We start from the raw sequence: 24,783 nt of genomic DNA on the forward strand, positions 1-24,783 counted from the left end.
ACTATTAAATGTTTTGGTGGTTTACTATTAAATGTTTTGGTGGTTTATTTAGAAGTGAGATGCCATAATATTTTCCTTTCTATTTAAGAATGAGAACAACTGTTATTTGCCTTAGATACTGTAAACACTGCAGAGTAAAAAGGAAATGAAAGAAACTGAAAAATATCAAGTAGCCATGAAACTGCAAACTACACATACTGAAAAAGCCATAAGATTCAGAACAGTCAAGTCCAGTGTTACTACATTAGGACAGCAAGATGCAAACTGAACTAGTTCTTGTCAGATCAGCATAAACAGAAGAATTTTATTACCACTTCCTACTTGTAGACATACTTTTCTTCTGTTTATATAACATTCCAGAACACCCTCACTCTTTGAAAAATAAGCAGAAAAATAACTTTATTAAAATAATGGAAAAAGCACTCATTAACCCTACCCCTATATGAACTCTAAATACTGAAAAAAATGTGTACTAGAATTAACCAAGAAACTCCTCATATTCTATTCCTTTAAATGTAAGGGCAGAGATCTGGTACAATTTATTGATTTATTTAAATAACTACCAAGTTCTTGCAAAGCATGGAAGTTCAAACTGTCCAAACAGAAATCAATATTAAAAGAAGCCTTATTTTCTGAAGTGGAAAACCTGCATAATTAATCAGGCTTTTTCACAAAGGGAGGTCACTTTTGGAATGCTAGACCTTGTGCTCCTTAACACTCACTAATGATCTGAAAAGGGGGTTGAATGAGATGACTTAAGCTTACCTTACCACTAATAACAGACAAAAAGGAAGGCAAACAGATACCTCATGATAGGGGCTGAGCACTAATGCAGGAAAAACTTCAGTATTGAAAAATACAAGTTGGTTTGGGTTTTTTTAAGTAGCAGAGAAAAACAATTTCAATTTAACACTTACAGTGGCAAACTCTATTACCATTCAATAATTCCATATTGTGAGTTGGTGATTCCATAAAATTACAGCTTAGAACTCAGCAACAGTTAAGGTGAACCTCACAAGACAGGAAAAAAACCCAGCACGAAAATGGTTTGAAGTTGGGCTGAGCAGAGTTCAAAACAGGATTTGGGTTTTTTCCTCATTCATTCCTGCATGGTAGCATGCAACAACCCAGACTGCATTTCTGCTTATCTGGCTTCAGGTTAAGTTCTGCATTTTCCCAGCTGAATAATTCACCAAACCTAGTCTGAATTTTAGCCTAGGGCTATTGAACTCCATGTCCCCACAAACCCATACCTGAAGACCACCAAGCCTGTAAAACAGTTTTAGAAATGCCAGTGTTATGAATGTATAACCCAGCAAATTGTTCAATGTATCCTCATGAGATGTGTCTCTCAGATATTGTACTAGGAACAAATTTCAGTAGTTTGTCTCAAGAACACTCCATTGTTCACTTTTTATTTTTTCACTAGATGCAGAAAAGCATCCTGATTTTGTAATTTATTTTTTTCTGTTTTAATGTTATCTCCATAACAAAGTGAAGGCAAAATGCCAAGCTATATAAAAAGGGATGAATAGTCTAATTGAGATGATTTTTTTAGAGAACCATTATCAAAAGGCAGCACTTTAAACTTAAGAACACGTACTGCTTATTGCAAGAAAGGTTCAATAAGAAGTGAAACATCCTTATTACATGGAGTACTTATATACACAACACTTTAAGAAGCTTAAGGTAAAAATGCACATCTACTTAGACATCTATTTTAATTTGTATTCCTTTAACACCTGTACAACCCAGACTGAGAGGATGCATTGTGCTAGCTATTGTAGTTAAATTCTACACCTTCGGACATTGCCTATCTTTTACCTGTGAAAACATAATGGATGTTTTGTGTACTTTCTACCTGACGTAAAGGGCTTGAAGGTCAGCTAGTTTTATAATGAAATAAACTGACTTCATTGAAACACATAAGGAATAGATCAAGAAAGGTGAACAAAAATGCTGATGAAGAGTAGTGCCGTAAGAGACAAGGAGACAAAAGCCAGTAATCAGACACAGTAAAAGCAGTCAAATGATGAAAGAGAGGAGTCTAAAACCAGAATGATAACCTAGGGGATTTGACTTTAAGACTAACAAGCTTAACATCTTGGATAGATAAGAAACAATTCAATAATCAGTGAGAAAGGATGAACAAAACAATGAAAAAAGTCACTCAAACATAATGCAAGCTTTTCTTGTTTCAAGCTAGGCAGAAAGATTCACAGTTGTTAGCCCCCAGTTCTCTAAAGTCTTATCTATGAAGAACAAGCAAATCAATTCCTTTGAAACATATTTAAACACACAGCTTCAATCTTGCAGCTTTTACCTGTCATAAATACCTTCAGTACTTTAATGACTGTACAGGGAAGCTTACAACTCTCTGCAAGCACCATGTTTGACCTAACAAGGGAACGAGAAAGGAAATCAGAAAACAAAAACCAACATACCTTGTGTTGTTCTATTGCATCTACCCACTGTTGTCTGTGGTCTGGGTCCTGAGCTCGGAGGTACCAAACACTATCATTCACACTAATATCAAATCTGCATTCATCGAAGTCATGAGGCTGTGACAGAAAAGAGTGTAAGAGCAGACAAAATTAGCAACATCATCAATATTACCTCACAGATTGTTTTGAAACTCAAACACTAATTAGAAAATCTAATCTATGTTGTCATGAATTCATCCTAGATTCTAAATTCCATTTTGAGAAGCTGTCTCAAATAATGAACATACACTCTCACAATGAAAAACACCAGTCTTCTGAAATAGAAAAGCCTGTTTAATATATCATTATTAAATAAAATTTTCATAAATAAATTCCACACAGAAATAAGTTTCATCTTTTCAAATACTTCGAGTCCTTTAGCAAAATAACTACTATACAGAAAAATACACACACACATGTATATACACACACACACATTTTAATTTATGAGCAGGACAAAAAAAGCATAACATTACTGCTATCTGTATTAATTTTAGATGGAATACATACATCATAGCAAAAAGGTACCAGGATAGAACCATAAAAGTAGACCACAGCTAAACAGCAAGTCAGAGCAGGAACTTAAGGAAGCTGTGACATCCTCTGCCTCAACTGTTTTCACCAGGTATATTTCACAGATAAATGGGAGCCATGTGCAATCTTTTAAAACTTCTCCACTCTAACTTTCAGTTCACGTGTCTTAAATACTAATAAGCTTTTACCAGCATTACAATGAAGCTGGTAAGAAAAGTACAGAAAAAGAACACAATGATCTAATCTGCCCTGTATCCTGACACTGTCAGTTCAAAGTTACTCCTTAGCAAACATTCAGCTGAGCCCAGTAGTCCCCACACCCTTCACCCTTGAAAATTATTCTTAAAGAAACATAACACAGGTATTGGTAAATACCTTTTTGAATTTGAATGCAAATTAAAAGTACACATGAAAATAAGTGTAGGAAGCTAACAGGCTCCAGGATTAAGGCTAGTGACATGATCTAAAGGACCACAAATATTGCTACCAGATGCTAAAGACAAGTCTACACACGTAGGTAATATCCTTTACAACACATGAACCCCTCTGCCAATATATTCATCTTGCAGACTAAAGCACTCATGAAACAGTCCACAAAAGAAAACCTAAAAGCAAGTCTCATTTGTTGTGCACGCCATTCCAGTGCTAGTGAGAATTTTTTTCAAAGAATTTGGAAATCAGAAGCTACTTACACACTAAAGTATCTTTCTTTTTCTAAATATACTAAGGAAGGAGAAAAGCAGAACAGAATTCAAACTACGAAATTAAAAAACGAGCTAGAAAGTTTAACAAAGTACATTAAGCTTCACTTTGGGGTTTTTTTTAAAGCTTCACATACTTGGTCAAGCATCTGAATCTAAGTTCAATTTAAAGAAATTTAAACTTTCCATGGGAAAAATCTCCAGCAACTGAAAAAATTAACAATCAAGTCAAACAACTGCAGCTACTAATTACCTAATACCTGCCCATTTCAAGTTAATACAATCCAAACAACTTTCAAAACTGGCTCTATACGCCGCTTTGGCTTCACTGAATCAGACAACAGAGGCATGTGAGAAGGGACATGTGATGGTTTGACCCTGGCTCAGTGCCAGGTCCCACCGAAGCATCTGTCTGTCCCCTCCTCAGCTGGACAGGGAAGAGAGGTCACTTGGTTTGTTCAGCGTGGAGGAGATTGAGAAGAGACCCCATTGCAGTCTACAACTTCCTCGTGAGGGGAAGCGGAAAGGGCAAGCACTGATCTCTTCACCCTCATGACCAGTGCCGGACTCGAGGCATGAGGCTGAGTTGGGGGGGGGAGGTTTACATTGGATATTAGGAAAGAGTTTTTATTCAGAGGGTGGTTGGGTGGAACAGGCTCCCCAAGGAAATGGTCACAGCACCAAGCCTGACAGAGTTCAAGAAGTGTTTGGACAATGCTTTCAGGCACATGGTGTCACTCTTGGGGTGTCCTGTGTAGGGCCAGGAGTCGGACTTGATGATCCTGATGGGTCCCTTCCAACTCAGCATATTCTATAAATCAGGTCTAGGGTTATATTCAGCTAACTATGCAGTTACCATGTTACAAAAAACCCAGCTGATCAGGTGGTCCTGTTAGACCAACTTGCTTAAAGGTAAGAAATAACCACCTACAATGCTATGCTTTAAAAGGAAGTTAGGCAGGTGATTTGCTTTTGACAGATGCATGTTACCTATTTCACATCCCACAGTACTTATTAATTGCCTACTTTCCATATTTTTGGAAACTGAAATCAAACTCACTGCTGCATCTTCTTTTCCTTTTATTTTTTTGAAGACATAGTTCATTGTAGGAACCCTGTATTAACTGAATATGAAAGACAAATAAAATACCTGAACCACATGTGACATGTTCTTTTCTTAACACAAAGCAAATCAGGTTGTTGTTGAATATCCCTTTTCTCAACCAGTAAGAGTTCACATTTCATTTTCATTGATAACTTAGCAGACTTCTGTATGTAACCTTTTGGTATCATCTGTTACATTCCCTTCCCCACTGAGCTATAGACAAACTTCCTTGGTTTCCCTCCTGCTACAAATGCTTTTATTGTTGTCTGTAGCTGCATCTAGCAGAGATCATAAAGTGTCATTCACAACTTCTCAGATCTGTCCGTTTTCCTTCTAACATCCTCCTCAGACGAGGCTGACCCTCTCCTTTACACCTGCTGGAAGTTCTTCCATTTCTCTTCACCTTCTTCCTGTAGACCTCAACTCACTACATTTTCATTTGATGCTGCTTTTTCCCACTCTGCAGCAGTTTCAAGCAGCATACATACATAAATAGAGAGGGCACTGGGCAATAAAACCCAGGCCAATAGGACACTGTGAATGGGAAAACCAGAAAACAGTTATAGCATTTTCAAAGCTGCTTTTGGACAGACTTGTCCGTGGCAGAGGCAATTGCTGTGTGCACCAAGAGCTCCTTCTAGAGCCAGCATTAAAAAAAAAAAATCACAAAACCACCAAACCAAAAAAACCCCCCAAACCCAACCAAAACTCAGCTAAATCATAATTCTATGCAAGAATATGCTGCAGGAAAGAGGACTCCAGCATCCCCAAACACCCTTTTTGGTATGCCTTCTAATCTTTCTTCCAAGGCATCCACAGAGAATCTTGCAGAAACAAAGGCAATTGCAAGCATTCAAGTGTCCCAGATCCTTCTGTCCAAAACCAAAGGATAGTAGCTCTTAAATTCTAAACCAGCAAGAACAGTTTACATGAAGAAATGCTTACTTGGCTACAGTTACTGAGGAAGTCAGTAGCCAGCTCAGGTCTCATGAGTCACAGCTGACTGCATTGCCACAAAATCCTTCCTGCTATGCAGCTGTCAAGCCTGATGTATTCATGAAACAAACTTCAGAGCAGTATCTGCTTGAAAAACACTGGTTCGAGTGCTTAAGGCAAATCACACAGGAAAGTCTTAAGTGTTTTTATATACTTCATAACATGGAAGAGTACTCCATGGGAGGGGAAAAAAAGAAAAACACCTTGAATGAAGGAACTTTCACTTGCTCTCTCACTACTCAAAGTGGTATTAAAGGTGTTTCTTGTTTTCCCTACAGAGGAAAGGTGGGGTGGTTCACTGCAGATACAACTCAAGCCTGTATATTACAATTATTAAAGTGGGCTTCTGCCATTATTCCCATTGCAGAACTAAAACTTACCTAAGTAACATTATTTTAAATTTTTGAAGTTTTTTTTTGTATTAAGAAAATACTGAGCATGGAACTAGGACACAAGACAAACAATAGAGGCCTACAGAATATAAGAACTACCATTCTTTATTCTCTCTCAGATGTGAATGCCTAGCTAGATGACAGCCTCTGTTGAATTTATGCTAGTGACACAGTTCTCAGTTACTAAAAAGCAGTATCATATACTGCTATGAATATAACTGCAGTTCACAAATACACCAGTGTTATACATTGCAATGACATATATTAACTGAGTGAAGACAAGCATTGTATCTACCTAGTTCAGCAGTACGTAGCTATTTATCCCTGAACTTTTGTCATAGCAGCTTTTTGGAGGTTTATATTTTTTTTTGTGATGCCAACAAGTAATTCTTTTCATATAGAAAAGTAAAAAATTTAGTATAGCTGCACACTGATTTTACCCACATCTAAATGTGAAAACCTATTCAACTGCTGAATACAATTCCTGGATTTCTTCATATTTAAGCCAGATTCCATAAAACCTCTAATGCTCATTCTCATTCATCCTGCTAAGACCACCACATTATCTACTTTTCTGTGGACTGCGTAATCACAGACATGAACTACATTCATAAAAGAGTAATTTTAAAATGAAGGCAAATATTAAGTACTACTTGTTTTATTTCCTCTACAAAATATTGCAAAATTGTGAAAAATCATTACTTTGGAAAAGGCATTTTGTGAAGTGATACATTTTGGTTTACTTAATTTACTTAAGAGGTTTTACAAAACTCTCTTAAAGGAAAAAGCTCAAATGATCTGAACTCCTCTGACAAGGAAGAACGATTGTTAGCTTTCAATCATTATCAAAGACTTTAGTAGTAGCTTTAAGCTAAAATATGAAACCCAATGTTTCCCCCTGCTTCTCTTAATGCAACCCAAAACAAGTTGGCAGAACTTCGCATTCTTTTTTTCAGGTAGGCTTGAGGAAGGTGTCAGTCAAAAGTTACTTAACTGAAAATTGAGAAAACAAATTTAAGTTTTGGTAATCAAACTTCAGTTTTTCTTTAAAAAATGGCCCACACATGGCCATTATGGCCTTATATCCAAATACCTGAAGCTATTAAAAATACTAATACTCAGCCTTTAAGAAATAAAAAATGCCTTATCTAAGTAAAAATGACTTAACATTACTCTTCCTACATAAAACATAAAGTGTTTTTTATATATTTCACTGATGCAAATGCTGTAGCCCATGCTTACAGACTTACGGGGTTTTTTCGCTCGTAGCATGTGTATAAGGACAAACCACTCCCCAATCACTTCTCTTCCACTTAATAGACAAGTTGGTACATTCTGCCCTTTGCTTCTTCTGACAGGGAAGTACCGAAACACCACTTTGCAACTCTGATGTCTGTCTGCATGAACCTTCACAGTAATAAGCCTGCAAAACTTTCAAACCAATTGCAGCTTAAATACCTCTTATAAAATTAGACAGGAAAAGTTGTACCCTGGAAAGTGAGATGCAAGCCAAACTATCATAACCAATGTTTCCCAGTTCAAGAGAGCTGAACACACAATCTTTCCCATGTGAACAGTGTCACTGTCCTATAATGCAAGGTACAATTTATCTACTGGTTAATTTTTCCACTATTCCCACGGAATTCAGGAAAAATTGTCCCTTTTCCACCATTCTTCAACTTCCTGAAATCCTCCATTTACAAGGTACCTGAACAAACTACCACTTCCTTTAAAAAAAAAAAATAAAGTTCAGAGCAGTAACCACAAAATCTACAGATCTGTTTATTTGTTCTCATAGGTCATTCAATGGGTTCCAGACCTGGATGTATTCACTCAAATGCCCAAAACACCTCTATCCTCTCTAGTTTCCAACAGGAAATCCAAGAGATCATTCCTGGATAATACAGATAGGACAAGAAAGGATAGAGGGGCACAAGCAATTATCAGAATACAATAAATTGCATCTATAACATGGTATTACTTTTACTTTTGAAACAGACATAAGTTTGAAAGAGGACTGTATTCACACATAAGCAAGGGAACATCCTCATAACAGAAGGCAGCAAACTGGACAAAGGAAGAGATGTGCATGTGATAATTTTCGATGTAATGGACAAAACCAGTATCCTGTGTTAAAAAGAGAAGGCATAACATCTATGATGAGCTTTAGAAATACAATGCTGAGCACCTTAAAAGGTAGCTTACCTGATGCAACAGAAAAAGGGAAAGCGATGTAATGTACCAGCTAAAAAGGTCATATAAAGAAAAAAAATGTCTTCACTCCATGATTTTCAGTAAGCAGCATGTATCAAAATAAGAAAAACATCGCAGTTATTGAGAAGTGAGGCTAACACCAGAGTGTGTATTTTGATTGTGGGAACAAATAAAAAAAAAGAACCTATTTGATGCCAGAAAACTCATATGAACACTTCCTATATGTACCTATGTTGAGGTGCTAACAAAAACACAGAGATAAAAAGTTTAAGATTTGTGCTGTATCATTGAAGGAATTAGTTTTAAAAGTACATATGAAAACTGTGTTTCAACCCCCATGAAAAACCAGTTTGGAATTGGCAAGGGCTGTGATTAGTTAGCTGGAAAAAAAGCAAGAAGAAAATCTCAGCCAAGTTTCAAAAAGTGCACAGCTTAAAATAATTTTTGAGAGTATTTAATTCATGACAGATCCAAACTGTGAAGAAATTATGTCCCCTGACTAAAAAATGTAAAATGGCTGAAAACACGCTAACCTATAGAAAAAAAAAAGAACAGAAAGAAAGTGAAATGAAATACCACTGAGATTATTTAAAAGTTGTATTTTATATGATGAATAGTATGTAAATTATCAATGGAAAAATCCTTTAAGATGAATCAAAGTATGTGCTTTACCAAATAATATTATGCTTGGTTAGAATTTTACCAGATAAGACAGGTCTACAAAACACTGGCTTTTGTGCCATATTAAATACTAAGAACAAGTATTTCTCAAGTTACTTTATTTCTTTCTGAGTCACTGAAAAGCTCATGGGTCAACATAAAGACAGGGAAATCACTCACTTCCTGCCAGCAGGGTCAAACAGATTTGACTTGGTGAAAATTGATTTAATTTGTGACCAATTAGAGTTGGATGGTGAGAAACGAGACAAAACTAAAAATGCAGGCACAGAGGGATGGGGCACGAGGGCTGTGGTCAGTCAGTAATACTAACTCTGCCACTCACACTCTTCACATGTTCCAGAAATGATTTTGTCCATCACTGCAGTTCTTCAGGGTAAATCTGTTCCACCACGGGCTTTTCAAAGACTGCAGCCTCTGTCAGGATATATTCAGCTGCTATTGTTGGGTCCTACACAGGCTGCAGTGCAGTCATCTGGTTTGGTGCGGTTCTCAACACAGTCTACAGGGAAATGCCTGCACAGTGGTCTCCTCCACAAGGCTGCAGGAAACCTCTGCTCTGTGGCTGGAGCATCTCTTCCTGCTCTGAGCTGTTTCTCACACTTCTTCCTCACTCCTCTCTTTCTCACACATTTCTGAGTGGTATTTTGGCCCTCTGACTATGTTTACCTTGAGGTGTCACCACAATGGCTGGGGGGCTCAGCTGTGCCCTGTGCTGGGTCCAGTGAAGCTGACTGGAACTGGCTGTGTTTGTTGCAGCACAACCTGGAGTCTCCTCACAGAGGCTGCCTGGTAGCCCCCAACTTCACAACGTTCACTTAGTATAATCATAAAAGTTCATCAAGATCCTTTTATCTCTATGACTTCTTTTTTAAGACACTTGGCTTTAGAAGTATAACATTAAAGTTACTAAAGTAATTCATTTTGCAAGGGTTTTTTACTTTTTATATCAATATCTACCCCAGATCTAACTGCCAGGATGGAGCAACTTGAAGAAAGCATTATACTCTATTGTTTATAATACATTTCATTAAAAATGTACTGAAACCCCCCAAAATGTTGCAAATTCTAATTCCACTTATCTGTAGTATTTGCCCCCTGCTGCCCCAAGAAAAGCCAAGGGGAATTAGGGTCTACCAAAATTTACAACACAAAATTCTGTTTTCCCTTTCTGAGTTCCAAAATCCAAGCAAAACCCAATAGAAACACTGCACTACAATATTGTGACTTTCCTTGTTATTCTTAAGCAATAAGAACCTACTTTTTAGTTACATTGCCTGGCTGCAATTTTTTTACAGGGTATAGGAAAACCTTACTGCGAACAAGCAAATAAACAAGACAACTCTATGCCTACCGAAACAGTGATGAGCCTTTGAGGGGCCAAATATAGGCTAATTACTTATTGTTCATCACCACATTTAAAAGAATTTACACATGTAGGAAAAAAACTTACTTAGAAATAGGCTTAAAAATATAAAGGCCTATTAAAAATTTTTACGTTCTTTCCTACTAATATTTCACTTCAGGTCTTAAGTTAGCATATTTGCTTTTCAAAATGATTTTCAACACTTTATTTTTCTTTTAAATAATAATCTTATCTTTCCAAATCTAACTAAAGTAACGGCCAGTGAAAGCAGCAGCATGACGAGCAGAATTTAAAATTATTTTGGTAGCATGCTATGCAAACTTTAAAATTAGCTAGGTTTAATCCATTGCAAAGAAGTTCTCTCATTGGAGAATCACCCTTTCAAGTCTGGATCAAGCATATATTACACGTAGTGCTTTAGCGGTGAAACCACATTTGAAATTTGAAACCCACAGTTCTCAAGCATAAACGTGGTCAATCTGGTTTTCTGCACACCTGCTGAAGAGGTTCAGATGCAGGAGCAATCATATAGAAATCATTTTAAGATTTTTTTGTGACAAATCATCTATCTTGCAGTATAATATCTTACAGTACACGATTTTTTAAATTAATATTTCATCAAATTATTTCCCTGTTAATAAAATGGAATTACTATGTAGTATCACGTCATGCTGTACTGGTTTATATGTAAACACACCTCTGACACGTGCTTCAAATGCCTACTGAAAAAAAATTACTTGTAATTGCAAGACTAAGAGTGTAACAGAAGTGCACTTGAAACGTCAGCTAAACTTTAGTTGAAGACATGGAATGGCACTGCGTTACTAGAAGAAGGAGGGCAAGACTGAAATAGTTGTAAGTCAGCATGTGCATGCAGCTGTCACCTTAAGTGATCCACTAGTGACTATGTACAAGCTCCCTGGATTAGTGATTCAGTATTAACAGATTTAGATACACAGTGTGAGAAATGAGGATATAACTAATAGGCCTGTCCTGTTTGACCAGTCTGAAGAATTCAAAACTTGGACTTATTCAAAACTGGCCTTTAGAGCTAAGTATCAGCTAATGAGTCCAGTATATGAAATACTGGAAATGGAAGTGTATATATTGTTGTCTTGGTGAGAACCAAATCAGAGAACTGAGTCCCCTGAAGAAAAACTCATATGATGCTTCTCAGGCTTCCATTTGGAGCAAAATTTAATTGCATTTATCCAACACCTACATGCATCAGCTATGGTGATGCCTGCTGAGCTGGTGCTGCAAAAAAAAACTCAGGAGCCGAAAGCTGGGGTGAGATAAGAAAGGGTTTAATTATGCCAAGGCAATAGATGTTACGACGCGCGCGCCGGGCTGTGCCCGGGATGTTACATTTATAACAATATTTGGCCAATCCTAAGTGTGTCCACCCTATAACTTTTGGCCTGGTCCACCCCCTGGCCCGCCTCTCGAAATTGGGTCTGGGGTGCTTTTTGGGACCCCCTCTTCATCATCTTCTTCATCTTCAGCGTACAGAGAGCAGGGTGACCCAGTTCTTTGACTCTGTCCTGCGGTTTAGGCCAAGATACAAGCGTTCTCCAAACAAGACAGGCCTGCCTTGACTAAAAGACTAAACATTTTCTACTAGATATGGGGATAGGGTGATATAGGGAGTATGGAATGGGGTGAAAGGATTGAGGAATATAAACTAAGGGATACTACGGGGAGGAGGGAGAAAGGGGTTTATTTCTAAAATCTACTTCTATTACCTATAAAACTTGTAAGGTAGAAAAATAAGAAAATCATTATGGGCTTAAGGCATCAATGGAAAAACCCCACAAACAGAATTATATACCACGCAGGAAAACATCAGCCTAGAATTGTTTACAAATCACCAAATTAAACTGCTTAGGGATCCACCATACACAGAAAGAAGATAAGAGTTACCAACCAGGCAGGAAGCCAGGCAACTTTGTATCAACTTCAGAGAATGCAGAAACATTGTGTGCACCACTTTTTTAAAAGGTTATTTTTACAATAGGAATCACATAGGCACTGCTGCACTCCTAAAATAACTATTTGTGTATTGATCAGCTTCATTGTACCTTGCACGATGCATGGCACAGAAGACCCAGTGGCACATACACCAGCAGCAACAGAACAATACAGATTTCACAAGAAAACCATGAGCAAGTATCCAGAGAAGATACTCAACACTAGGAGAAAAACAATGCTTCACAGCACTACTATTTGGTGGTAGAGAAACTAGAGCATTCTGGGCTTAGATTCATGGTGATGGGAATGGAAATTCCAATTCTAGGAAATCAGTGGAGTTGTAGCTAAAACAAAAGCCTGCTGTACCTGTGAAGGCAGCACACTACAATTTAAAATTAGCTTCATTTGAATCCAAACATAAGCAACTTAACACAGTACAACTGAATAAGCATTTCCATAAATGCAGTATTAACATTATTAGCAACAGGACTTATGCTAACTATGCAAGTCCAAGTCTTGAACCGTAAGGCTTATTATCAACCTCTTATGAAAACTGGCTCTATGAACTAGACCTTGGTACCAGATGTCTCGTTACGATATAAAATTTAAGCATGTGATATCAAAGACCTTAAAATATGGACACAGATGAAAAGCAGAGGCCTCCAGAACCATAAACAACTCCTTAATGATCAAATATTGGTCAGTGAAAACGTGCAACCTCCAGAGCCGGGAAGGCTGTTTTTGCTCTTGTGGGAGCAGGTAGTCCAGAGGAAAAGAAAAAACCTAACAATTGAGCAACAGGGCAAAGAAGTGAAAAGGCTGCAGTTTGGGATAGGAACTCCTCTCCAGCATGACACCACATGCAGTCCAGGGTCATGTGCCTCAATCATTTTATAGAAGATGGTTACAAAAAAATCCTAATTCTGGGGGGTATGTGTTGGCAGAAGATGTCTACTTCAGTTCTGTCCCTGTCCTGTCACCTCCTCCCACCCCTTACTGAAGAGCTCTTAAATCAGGTTAGGTTGACCTCAGCAATTAGGACCATCGAGAACAAGGATATCAGGCTAGCTACATGATACTGGTACTACATGGTACTGCATAGTTACAGCTAATTTAGGATGTGTCAGATATACAACTGACTGCTTTGAATACATAATGATAATGGTTAGTGTGTAAGAACTAATGTATAGCAATAATCAACAACATGTAAGAACTAATTAAAAGCACAAAGCATGTTGCTGATCAATGTCAGCCTAAAAATGCCAGCCTTTCATTCTAAACTTAAAATTGACCTGAATTGTCAGTTTAAATTCTTCCATCACAGCTTCCTCTAATTCCTTCATATATTTATATTTTTTGTACATATATATCTATGCACACAATTAGTTGTGAAAGAGCTTAAAAAGACAGCTTAGGAAAAGGAGCATCATCCTTAAAAGGTAGCACCTTAAAAAGCTTTAAGAATATATCAGACACCAGTGACAGTACAATCCGAGTTAAGTGCCTGGAGACATGGGGTAGTACATTCTGTTCCAACTAGTCCTCTTAACTGAGGAAAGATGGACATCAATCAAGTGGAAAGACACACTAAACAGATTTCAGAAGTGGCTGAAGTTCGCCAGACTATTTGATCTAATTCACATCGATCAAAATTCACCTGAAACAAGAGAAAAGTAGCAACTAAAGTTTATGCCCAAAGAAGAAAAAAGATGAATTAGGAGAAGGAGAAAACAACACTCAAGTAATCATTTATGAAGAACTATTCTCCATGCATGGACAAAAAAAGAAAGGCTGGTAAGATAGTGACTTCAGAAAGCAACTAAGACATAGATGGCTGAGTGCAGCTATATATTAGTAAATAAAAAAAAGTATTCTGACCTTTTAACTAAATCATTCTATGAACGTATATCCAAAAGTGAGGTCTAATATTACACAAATCCTAAATAGAGCTGTTGAAAACATCATTAATGGCTATCACAAGACACATCAGATAACCAACAATAAGTTGCCTAGGAGGACTATCGACCAACACTACAACGTTGGAGGGGGTGACACATGAACCAACTGTATACATGAACAAGAAATCAGCTATTAATCAAACTTATGAAGATGCACAGAAATTCAGATTGAGCAAAAGTAAGGATTGCAAATACAATAGAAAAAAATTGCTGAGTTATAAAATCATAGTTAACACCTAATGCAAACACTGAATATTTAAGACTTGATGTAGCATCTGTGAGAAATGCTCCACAGCATGAACCTGCTCCAATATAAACCATGGACAGGAGTTATGATCCTGAAGTGGATGTCAAATAATGAACAGTGTTAGAATTTAACTATCTTAATAAAAAGTCATGTGGAGGAATAATATTCTCACTGATAATAAGAAGTTGACAGAAGTACTGGTGGATTACAGCCCTAATTTCAAGTGTGTGGTAACACATGATTATATTCAAGTACTAAAGACTAATTCTTCAGCAATATTAAGTAATCCTAAAATATTTGCTTAATACACATTACAGATTTTTTTTCTTACATCTTAATCATTATGGAATCTTCATCATAGTACACAGAACAGCCTCACCTAAGTTGATCTAGATGTGTATTTTTCCTGTGTATTTTTCCATTTCTGACAATTTCTTCAATACACACTATCAATCATCAATTTCTCCACCATGCCAAATAATTGGTTTTTGCTTGACAAGGATATTAGCACTTTATAGCACTTGGATATATACCGGGCAATGTTCTCACATTTTCACATTAACCCATCAATGGCTGGTTCAGATAACTCACGTGCATACACAAATTTGAACAGAGGATATGAGTGATAAAACTAATTGCCCAGGAGAATCCCACATTTCAAGCAACTTCTGCCTGCTGTACAAGCTGCAGGCCAGCATCATTATCTCCTGGGCGTTACCTCCTTTTCTCTTCCTCACTCTCCTGTTGCTCTTTGGCATTTTCCTCTTCAGAAAAGAATCACCTCTGGCCTTTCCTGTATGAGTAAGTACTCTTGGCCACATTTGCCTCTATTTAGAATATCTGTTTCTCATTTAAGCAAGATCTTCCACCAGTCTGGATTTAGCTACTTGATTATTTGAGGCACACACCAAAGCCTAAAAGTACTAATTGCCACATGTCCTAAATAAACCCCTATCTAGTTAGGGCTTGTATTATATGTCTTAGTTTACTCAGGTCATCTTTTTAGTAGCAATTAAGGCTGAGGAAGCACTTTATCAAATTACAGAAGATTAATTATTCAATTAAATCCTCATCACATCATACTAAATCAGATTGTTTTCCAACCTCAGACAGTTGGAAAAAATATTTTCCCATGCAATTAGCAATTATTACAAATTTACTGCTAGTGTTTCTGCCCAGGGCATAGATTTACAGCTTAGCTTTCTTAATAAAAGCTTTCACCAACTAAAGCCTATCACTTCTCATTCAGCTTAACTACCAACAGACTGAATCAAACCTATCAGTGGACAAAAATTGCAATTACAGCATTTTTTTATCATAAGCAAGTCTGTTAGCAAGAACAAATTTTGGAGCAGTAGCTAGAAAAGAACAAATCCAAAGTTTATCCATATTAGTTATCCAAGTGGGTCCACTTCTATACATTACCACACCATCTGAGTCAAAGATACTGTTACATTTCACATGGTATAAAATGCAAAAGAAACACAGCAACATATCATTCATGTCAAGGTGAAATTTTGAAAGACTACTTTGAAAGACACAATTCTTCATGCTCCCAAGAATATTTGTCTAGCACTGACACCTTCTTCAACAAAAAGCACACATCTTTATTCTAAAACTTAGATATCTGTAAGGTCTGAAGTTTCTGTGAAGAAAAACTCTCATTGGAAGGTTCTGTGTCTGTTTTTTGTGATGAACACATGAAGCATCCTCTCTTAACTTGTAAATCTGCTTTTAAAAATGTCAATCTGTACTTCCTTTCACAAGTGCCCAATTATTAATGGTGGCCAATGTCGTATTATAAATATAACAGAAGTACTAGAGTGAAGAAGGGCAGCTGTTCAGCTAACCTATCTCTAAAAAGTGGAGTAAGTTTTTTAATTTTAGTGGCTGATTACTGGAAGCAAACGTCACACTCTCTTCAGACTATATATAATGAAATGAAAAGCTTAAAATTGAAAACTACCAGTTTAGCTTTTTCATGTATAGTGTTCTTGTTCTTTTAGCAGACTGAAACTAACACATGTTTATATCTGCCCTAATTTATAAAATGAATATTTATGAAGTTCTTTACAACAGCAATTTATTACAACTTAGGGGGAAAAAAGCTAAGACAACTCACTAAGCCGCCTCTCTGCAGACTTCCATTTTCTTTTCTTCTTGCTTGTCCTGAGCTCCAGATATTCACAGTAGATACTCAAAACCCTCACATTTTAGAATTCATTCTGAAGGTAAATGGCTTGCTTGCAATTTGTATATTAATACAAAGCATCACTACTGCCTTCATTAAAGCAACCATGCCTTTGAATTAAGTGTTTCTGAAAAAAAAAAAACAAAACCAACAAACTAGTTTACATGCAAGTATCTCCACTATGCAAACTGAATTTTTGGCTCAGTCCTGGTTCTGGCACTTCCACAGACCTGTCTAAACATCTTGTTACAACACAATAAAAACAAAGTGTTCTAAAAAACCCCAAACTAATAACCAATAGCATGTTTCCATAAAGATTTTGATATCAGTATACATCATTGCAGTATAACCAAAGCCAAGAAAAAAATCACTGCATCACAGGTATTGCATCTTGTCTAAGTAACCAAACCAAGAAGTTTTTCTACATCAGTAATATAGACAAGAAGGAAGATGAAGACTAACCACTGGATTAAAACAACATGGCAAGCTGAAGAAAAGCTGAAGTTTTGAGTTGAAACTCGAGGTTTTGGACCTCCTCCTCTCTGTAGGCAGTCACCTCTAGTGACAAAAAACACAAAGTTCACACATGGCTGAGTTTAAGCATTCTTAAACTTTATCAAGCATGATGCTTCTCTAAGCATTTTTCAAGATCGTCTGTATGGGTCCATGCAGAAGAGTTGTCTTGACCAGGCAAATCCTTTCTGGAAGAGCCCTAGAACCCACCAGATAAACACTTGGTTGTTAAGAATTTATAAAGAGATTTGAGAAGCTATTAAAGAAATTACTACCATGATTAAATCAGTGATGGCCTTGCTGCAAGACTGCCTCAAGTGGTGGTCAGAGCATGCTGTTCTTGACTTATCATGCTGTGACTACATTAGTTAGTCATGTACAAGTCACTCAGTACAACAGTGGTGATGACACTATATGAACAGACACAGTAATCAAGGCAAAGAAAATATAAGCTGAAAGACCTGTCCCCCTGAAAGTTGAATTTCCAGGTCTACAGAGTATTTTCTTTGTTCTTTTAAAAAGAGACCCTAGACCTTCCAGCTCCAAAACTGAGTCCCAAAGGTCCACCCCTACAGGACTGCCATGGATCCATTCTTAATCACGTGCACAGAATTAATTCTCCACTGGAAGTTTAACTTTAGGAATGAAAGAACTATGCAGCTTTAAGATAAAGAAGGGTATCTTTAATAAAGACCATCTGGCACTGACAACCACCTACCAAAGTTATTTAGTATGCTGAGATTAATACAACAAAGCTTAAATTTGTCCATATGTCAACTTTTTATAATACCCATAATTTCCTCTCATCCACTGACCACATAGCAGAACTTTTAACTTGAGTTTCAGCTTCTACCCTTTTATAAACCAACCTTTGAGATGTTTTTTTCTTAGCTGGATAAAAGCAACTCAACATCATATAATGACTTCCATTGTCCTTCCACAAACCTAGTTCACATGGCCAGTTCTTGACGGTTCATTACTTGAGATAATCCAGTGAGTATATAATAAATATTCATCCTTTAGTCCTCTCTTCCAGAAAAATCAGCCCTTTTGAGCCCCAGGAGTTAATATAGCAAGTAGTCCAATCAGATCCCATATTTTTCATTCAATTAAAGACTACTGTCACAAGACCATACCTGTTCTGCATGTATGACAATATAATTCTGCACTTGAAACACCCCAAAAAGCTAATTTAATTAGTCTGCCTTTCATCAAATAGAGGGGAGAGACAAGTGTCATACAAAATATCCCTGTAGAATTATTTATCAATCCCTAACCAATGCAATACAAATGATAAAATAAGAGCAGAAACAACTGTGGGTTTCTGCATACAAGATTCATGTCTCAATTAATATTATGACTTAGAATTAGACTGATCTTCATTGCTGGAAGTACGGTAAGACTACTCAGTGACAGCAGCTTTCCAAACTTATGCTTATACATCAACAAAACATGGACATTCTATAATAGTAGTAGAATTAACTATGCACAGAAAATCATTACATTCCCCACTGGATTCAAACATGCATACCTAATATGAGTGCCTAAAAGAAAGCTTCATGAAACTCCAACCACCTACAAGGAAACATTACAGCCACGAACAACATCTCATATCACTCATGTCCTGCATGGTACTGAAGGAAAACTTACTGAAATACACCAGGTTAGGATAAAAGTAGTTATACACCTGTCTCTGGATAGCAAGATCAAGGGAAGCCGAACTTACAGTATAGTGAAAGACTGATGAAAAATATTAAAGATTAAGATCCCAACTACATCAAATCAACTTACATTAAACCAGTAAGAAATCTGACTTCCCCTCCCTACCAAAGTAATCACAAGCCACGCAGTAAAGAGTAAGTTCCACTGACTGCAAAGGTAGTTGTCACAAATTGTCTTCTCAACACTTACTTTAGCAGCTTGGTGTTCTCCTATGCATTTAAATACATGCTAGAAAGCTTATAGTTAGTAAAGACACTACAAGGACACAGAATAAAGATCAACTATCTACCTCAGGAAGAATATTTTAAACATTTACATGTAAGTATAAACAATTTTCAATTGAAAACTTAAGTTAAAAAAAATATTCAATTTGCTACAAAACTATCAAACCAGAAGCATTCATGCTAAAACTCTGGCTTAAAAGTATGAATTCTGAAAAACTAAGAGACAGAATAATCACAGGATAGTTTCGAAAGTATATTTCTATATCCTAGAGACATGATGCAATGGTATTCCTGAACCTTTAAAATTTACACAACAATAATTTTAATTGCAACTAGAAATAATTAACAGGAATTTACTAGCTTTCAGGGATGCCATCTCAAACTACAGTCAAGCAATTAGACTGTCAAATATCACTCACAAAGCATGAACTTGAATGAAAATGGAACAAGTAAATATCAGATTAACTTTTAAAATTGTGGACACTTTTAATTCTTCCTCAATGTAGTCAAGAAGTTCAAGAACTGAAAACCGAATGCAACAATTCAAGTTACCAGATGTAACAAGTGCCACACAGAGGAGTTAAAAATTACCTGTAAGACGTTCCAGTGTTACATAATTACTACTCAGAATACATGCTCGTCAACTTCGCTTTACAAACTGCAATGTATCAAAGCACTCCAGCAGAAATGGCAGCATCACCATTACCTCTCGTTCCACCACAAGCGGAATTCAGGATGCTGAGATGTGCTCTACAGTGTGCTTCCAGATGTTCTTTCGTCAACATCCTTGCCAGCACCTTCCTGTCTCTTTCTGGTTGGCATGCTAAGCCTCTTGCTAGTGAACTCGAAAAATTTTTGGAAGTCCTGAGCAGAGGCTAAGTCAGAACTCTTAGAGACTGTTGTTATGTATGATAAATTCCTGATTAAGTAACATCTTGAGCAAGTTTAAAAAATTTAAGCAGTTTAAAAAACAGTTTTAAAATACATTAGGTGATATGTTTCAATTTATAGATGACTATGATACCTTGCAGACATATATATGTAAAACTCTTCTTTCCTTCACAAGCTTTTTTCCAAAATGCATACGGTTGATGCTATCAATCCAGTTTTTCTTTTTTTCAAACCAAGATGTGTTTATTAAAATTCTAGTTGTTAGTTGATTATTACTAAGAAAGAGAATACTTCTCGTTTGTCATCTTGAATTCAGTTTGAAAAAAACCCACATATTTGGTGGAATAAGAACATAAATAGTAAGATTTAACACTATTACTCTAGGAATTTGTGTGCTAGACAGAAGTCCAGCTCTTTTTACCTAAATCACATAACTGGACTGACTATTCAATGGTACTGCAGAAAAGCTACAGTATGCTTTTTGACAAGCATTAGTCATAATGCAAATCCATAATTCTGAAAGCAGATTTTTTTTCTTTATCTAAGGCAAATTCATCTTTATGAGATTTTATACTATCGTAAAGATTGGAAAAGATCTCTAATATCATCAAGTCCAACCATCAACCAAGCATGACCACCACATTCACCATTAAACCATGTCCTCAAGTTCCATCATATCCACAGGTTTTTTTAACACTACCAGGGTCGGTGACTCCACCACTTCCCTGGACACCCTGTTCCAATGTTTTATAACCCTTTCTCTGAAGCCATTTTCCCTGATATCTAATCTAAACCTCCCATGGCACAACTTGAGGCCATTTACTCTCGTCCTGTAACTTGTTATCTGGCAGACTAGACCTGGCTAAAAGCTCCTTTCAAGTAATTGTAGAGGGCAATAAAGTACCCCCTGAGCCTCCTTTTCTCAGGCTAAACAATCCCAGCTCCCTCAGCCAATCCTCATAAGACTTGTGCTCATTTATATGTAGGCTCTTTATTCTTATCAGTGCATTCTGAACCTTCTTTTACAGCAACACACAAACTTGTTCAGAGCAAGCATGTTTTCAAAGAAATTTTCCCTTTGGAAACATTCTACAGAGTCATATTTAGAAAGTACAGCCAAACCTTCTCTCTGTAGTGCAAAGACTGTGAAAGATGGTACCTCCTCTGGGAAGTTGGTCTGGGGTCTGGGAAAAAATGTTGCAGCCTTCAGAGGCAAACAGTATCTCTACCCACAAAAACCTCTAATGTAAGAAACAAAATACTGCTCACTGCAGTCACAAATGAGAACTGTTTGTTTTCTTATAGGAACTTCTTGCCCTGCTTCACAGTGTTCCACTGACACCACTCACTGTCTCACTGACCTAAGACAATTAGCCATACCCATATTTCCTTTTGCCAAATACAAACATATAACGGCTCAAAACATCAAATAATGGCAATAGTGAAATAGTACTTACTGTAATCACAGCCTTGCTCAGACAGATAGAGCCTCTGCAGCCATACTCGGTTTCATCTTCAGACTTGTAATAACTGAGTGTGTTGCTTTTCAGAACTACCCATCGATCCTGCCACCCATGAATGTAGTTGGTCCACTGTAAAAAAAATTTCCAAAGATCAGCTAATAGAAACATAACGATAAAAGGAAGTAAAATGGATATTTTTCAGGCTTTTGAGTACCTCCAGAAAAAAGCAACTTATTTTTACAAGTTCTTCCCAACTGAGAACTTTTTTCTACTCAGAGCTCCTAGAATAATTTTACAAACTCCTAAAGGTACAAAAACTCAGTTGTCCCAAAGAGCCAACATAGAGACAGATGACTTGACTGCAACTGCATTGCCAAGGCCAGTTACAATAAAGATAATAAACATACTGATAATACAAATTGAGGAAAATGGGGGAGGGAGAAAATCAAACATTAACTACTAAAGAGAATTTAGGTACCTGATATAAAATTGGGAGTTAGGCCAAAAGACTTAAAGGGAACGCAAAATAAATTTTATATAAAATGTCATATAAAGTTCTCTTCATAGAAATAAAATCATGCCATTATCGCACAATACAGTAAGTAGTATTGTGTGCCTAGAGGAATCAGGTTTTTATCAATTTAATACTGCTTTAGGTTTTAATTCTAACCACTTTCACAAAAAAGATACTTGCTTATCAGCAGACATCCAATCATGCTTTTGCTGTTCAGATTTTTCTAGGGACTTCACATTCACACATGGAATAAAACTGAATTTTCAGGAACAAATTCTGGATTAATTCTACAGAGATGTAGTAAGAAGTGACTAAAAGTTCTGATTATTAATCTTATCTTTGCAATATCTTCCCAAATGCACTTTGTAGAATTATATCATACTGATAGAAAATCAGGACTATCCTATAATTCTGACAATACACTGGTGCTTAGTCTTCAATCATAGCAAAAATATTATAAATTTGATAAAAACAGAAACAAAAGCATTGAAAACAATCTTATCATGCAAGCATTACTTTGATTATGACACATGTTCTTTGACAAAAAGCTCGGAGAATTAAGCTCTTATTAGCATTTAAATCCAACCACTATTCATCATTTTGTAATATAAAAATGAGGAGGGGAGAAAAAAATCAACCAACCGTCTTATTTCCACATTACACTACACTTATTAGTTAACACATATTCTATAACTACATGTTAACTCTAGTTAGACGATGAGGCCTAAAGAAAAAAATTACAGCTGAGAAATTCCTAACGATTTTCAAATGTAGGCAAGACCTTGATTTGCTCTCCAAATATAAAGCCCTTTTTCATCTCTTAATACAACTAATTGCTAAATTCAGCATTACTTAAAGAAAGCCTCAGCTGTGTCATTACATGAACTGGTAGCACAAGCTATGGAGGTATATTATTTCCTGCCTTCCTCTTTTCCTATCTCTTATGTTCCCAACTCCTCCTAAGAGGTGAAAGACAGAGCCCAAAGTTGTCTTTGGCAAAAAAGCAAGGGAAAGCACGTTTTCTTTTTTGAAAAAGTTAAGAGAGACAAATATAGCAGTCAATCTTGCATCTGCTGTTGCAATCGAAGCTTGCTGTTGCAATTCAAGTGTGCCATGAATTAAGAGACTCCTTAAAGCATACTTGGGTAAACACAAGGTTTTGGCTGAGAAGTGACCACTGTTTTTCCAAGCATCTAGAAAAACTAGATTTTCAAGAAATACTCTTCCACACTGAAGTTCTTTCTTCGTATCCACCTTAAAATCGTTAGCAGGAAACAATGGAAAAAAAGCCTAGAGTTTCAAAACATTTCAAAACACCAGCAGGACGTACTCTTACCAAATTACTCCATTTCCTTCAAAGCTTTTCTCTTTAGTGAAGGGCAGAACTACTGAAACTCTAAGCACATAGAGAACTGCAGCTTACTTCTTTGATTTTAGAACTTAAGTATACATAGTAAGTTAATAAAAATAGATATTTCCTTAGTAGAAAGTTCAGCATGCTACCATTTCATTTTGTTTGTCTCAATTATTACTGAGGTATCAACTAACAAAAGGTAACCTTATCCCTCAAACATACTCATTGCAACAGGTTTCACCATACTTGACTATTCAGATTAAATTCCTCACAGGAAAGTCAGTGTTTGCTATGCTCAGCATGTTCATCTAAAAAAAGCAAAAAGTTTGCACATACCTAAGCTACAGAATGTCTGAAGCCATGGCTTCACCTCCTATGCCAGAAACAGTACTTGTACTAAATTTGCTAACATAAAAATAAATTAAATCTCACAGATTACATCCCTTCTAATGATGGAAGCATCTTACCAAAGAAAACCTTTACAATGAAAAAAAAAACAAACAAAACTACACCTATCAAAAAATCTCACATTGTAACTGCTGTAACAAAAAATCTCACATTGTAACTGCTGTAACGGCCATCTCATCCTCCCTCTGCCATCCACTGTTAGATAAGAAGACCTTACGAATGCAAGCAGAGATCCTTCTTTTCTCCTAACCATTCTTCTTATCTCTGGAAGGATGGAAGCATATCCATCCATACCCATTTTCAGGATGGAAGTAGTTCAGAGAGTCCCTCACAACAAGCAGAGTGTGAGCTGCTTTCTCTGCATCCAGGGCCAGTTTAAGATCTCTGTATCCTGTAACTTATGTCTCCTACGTTGGCTTGTGGTCAGCCTTATCATGAAGGGCAGGAAAAAAAATGCAAGACGTAGCGCTTTAATTCTAAACGTTATTCTGAACATACTTTCCGTAATTTAAAAAAAAAAAAAGTGGTGAAACTTAGTAATTTAATATTCAACTTCAAAGTACTTCTAAAAATAAGATTTCCCGACACATACTTGGATGTCACCTTATTTTCAGCGATAAAAGAGGAAAAAAAAATACGGCTATTTTTAAAAGGGGAAACAAGCTGTAGGGCCATTTTCCTTTTCCGCTCCTCCCGTTATCTCTTGCTGCAGTATTTCTTTATTGCCCTGTTTTGACACTCGCACTGAAAGCCGTGCCCGCTCCCGGGGAGCCACCACGGTGCCTGCGGGAACTCCCGGGGTGCCGCGACACCCAGGCCGGGAGCCCGAGGCGCGGGGAGACGCCCTCCCGGCCCGGC

The 24,783-nt window shown here is 36.9% G+C and overlaps 1 protein-coding gene across 2 annotated transcripts in view; it reads right to left on the reverse strand.

The window, feature by feature from the left end:
- Positions 1–24,783, reverse strand: part of COL4A3BP (collagen type IV alpha 3 binding protein) — a 76,387-nt gene that overhangs the window by 51,032 nt on the left and 572 nt on the right. For both annotated transcript variants that reach the window (XM_027671403.1, XM_027671402.1), the window contains exons 2-3: positions 21,644–21,778; positions 2,445–2,561 (exon numbers count right to left, since the gene is read on the reverse strand). In XM_027671403.1, the coding sequence (XP_027527204.1) occupies positions 2,445–2,561; positions 21,644–21,778 (252 nt within the window). The remainder of the gene's footprint in view (positions 1–2,444; positions 2,562–21,643; positions 21,779–24,783) is intronic.

The sequence above is a fragment of the Neopelma chrysocephalum genome, unplaced genomic scaffold (assembly GCF_003984885.1).
Source record: "Neopelma chrysocephalum unplaced genomic scaffold, ASM398488v2 Primary Assembly neopelma1_97102, whole genome shotgun sequence".
Classification (NCBI taxonomy): domain Eukaryota; kingdom Metazoa; phylum Chordata; class Aves; order Passeriformes; family Pipridae; genus Neopelma; species Neopelma chrysocephalum.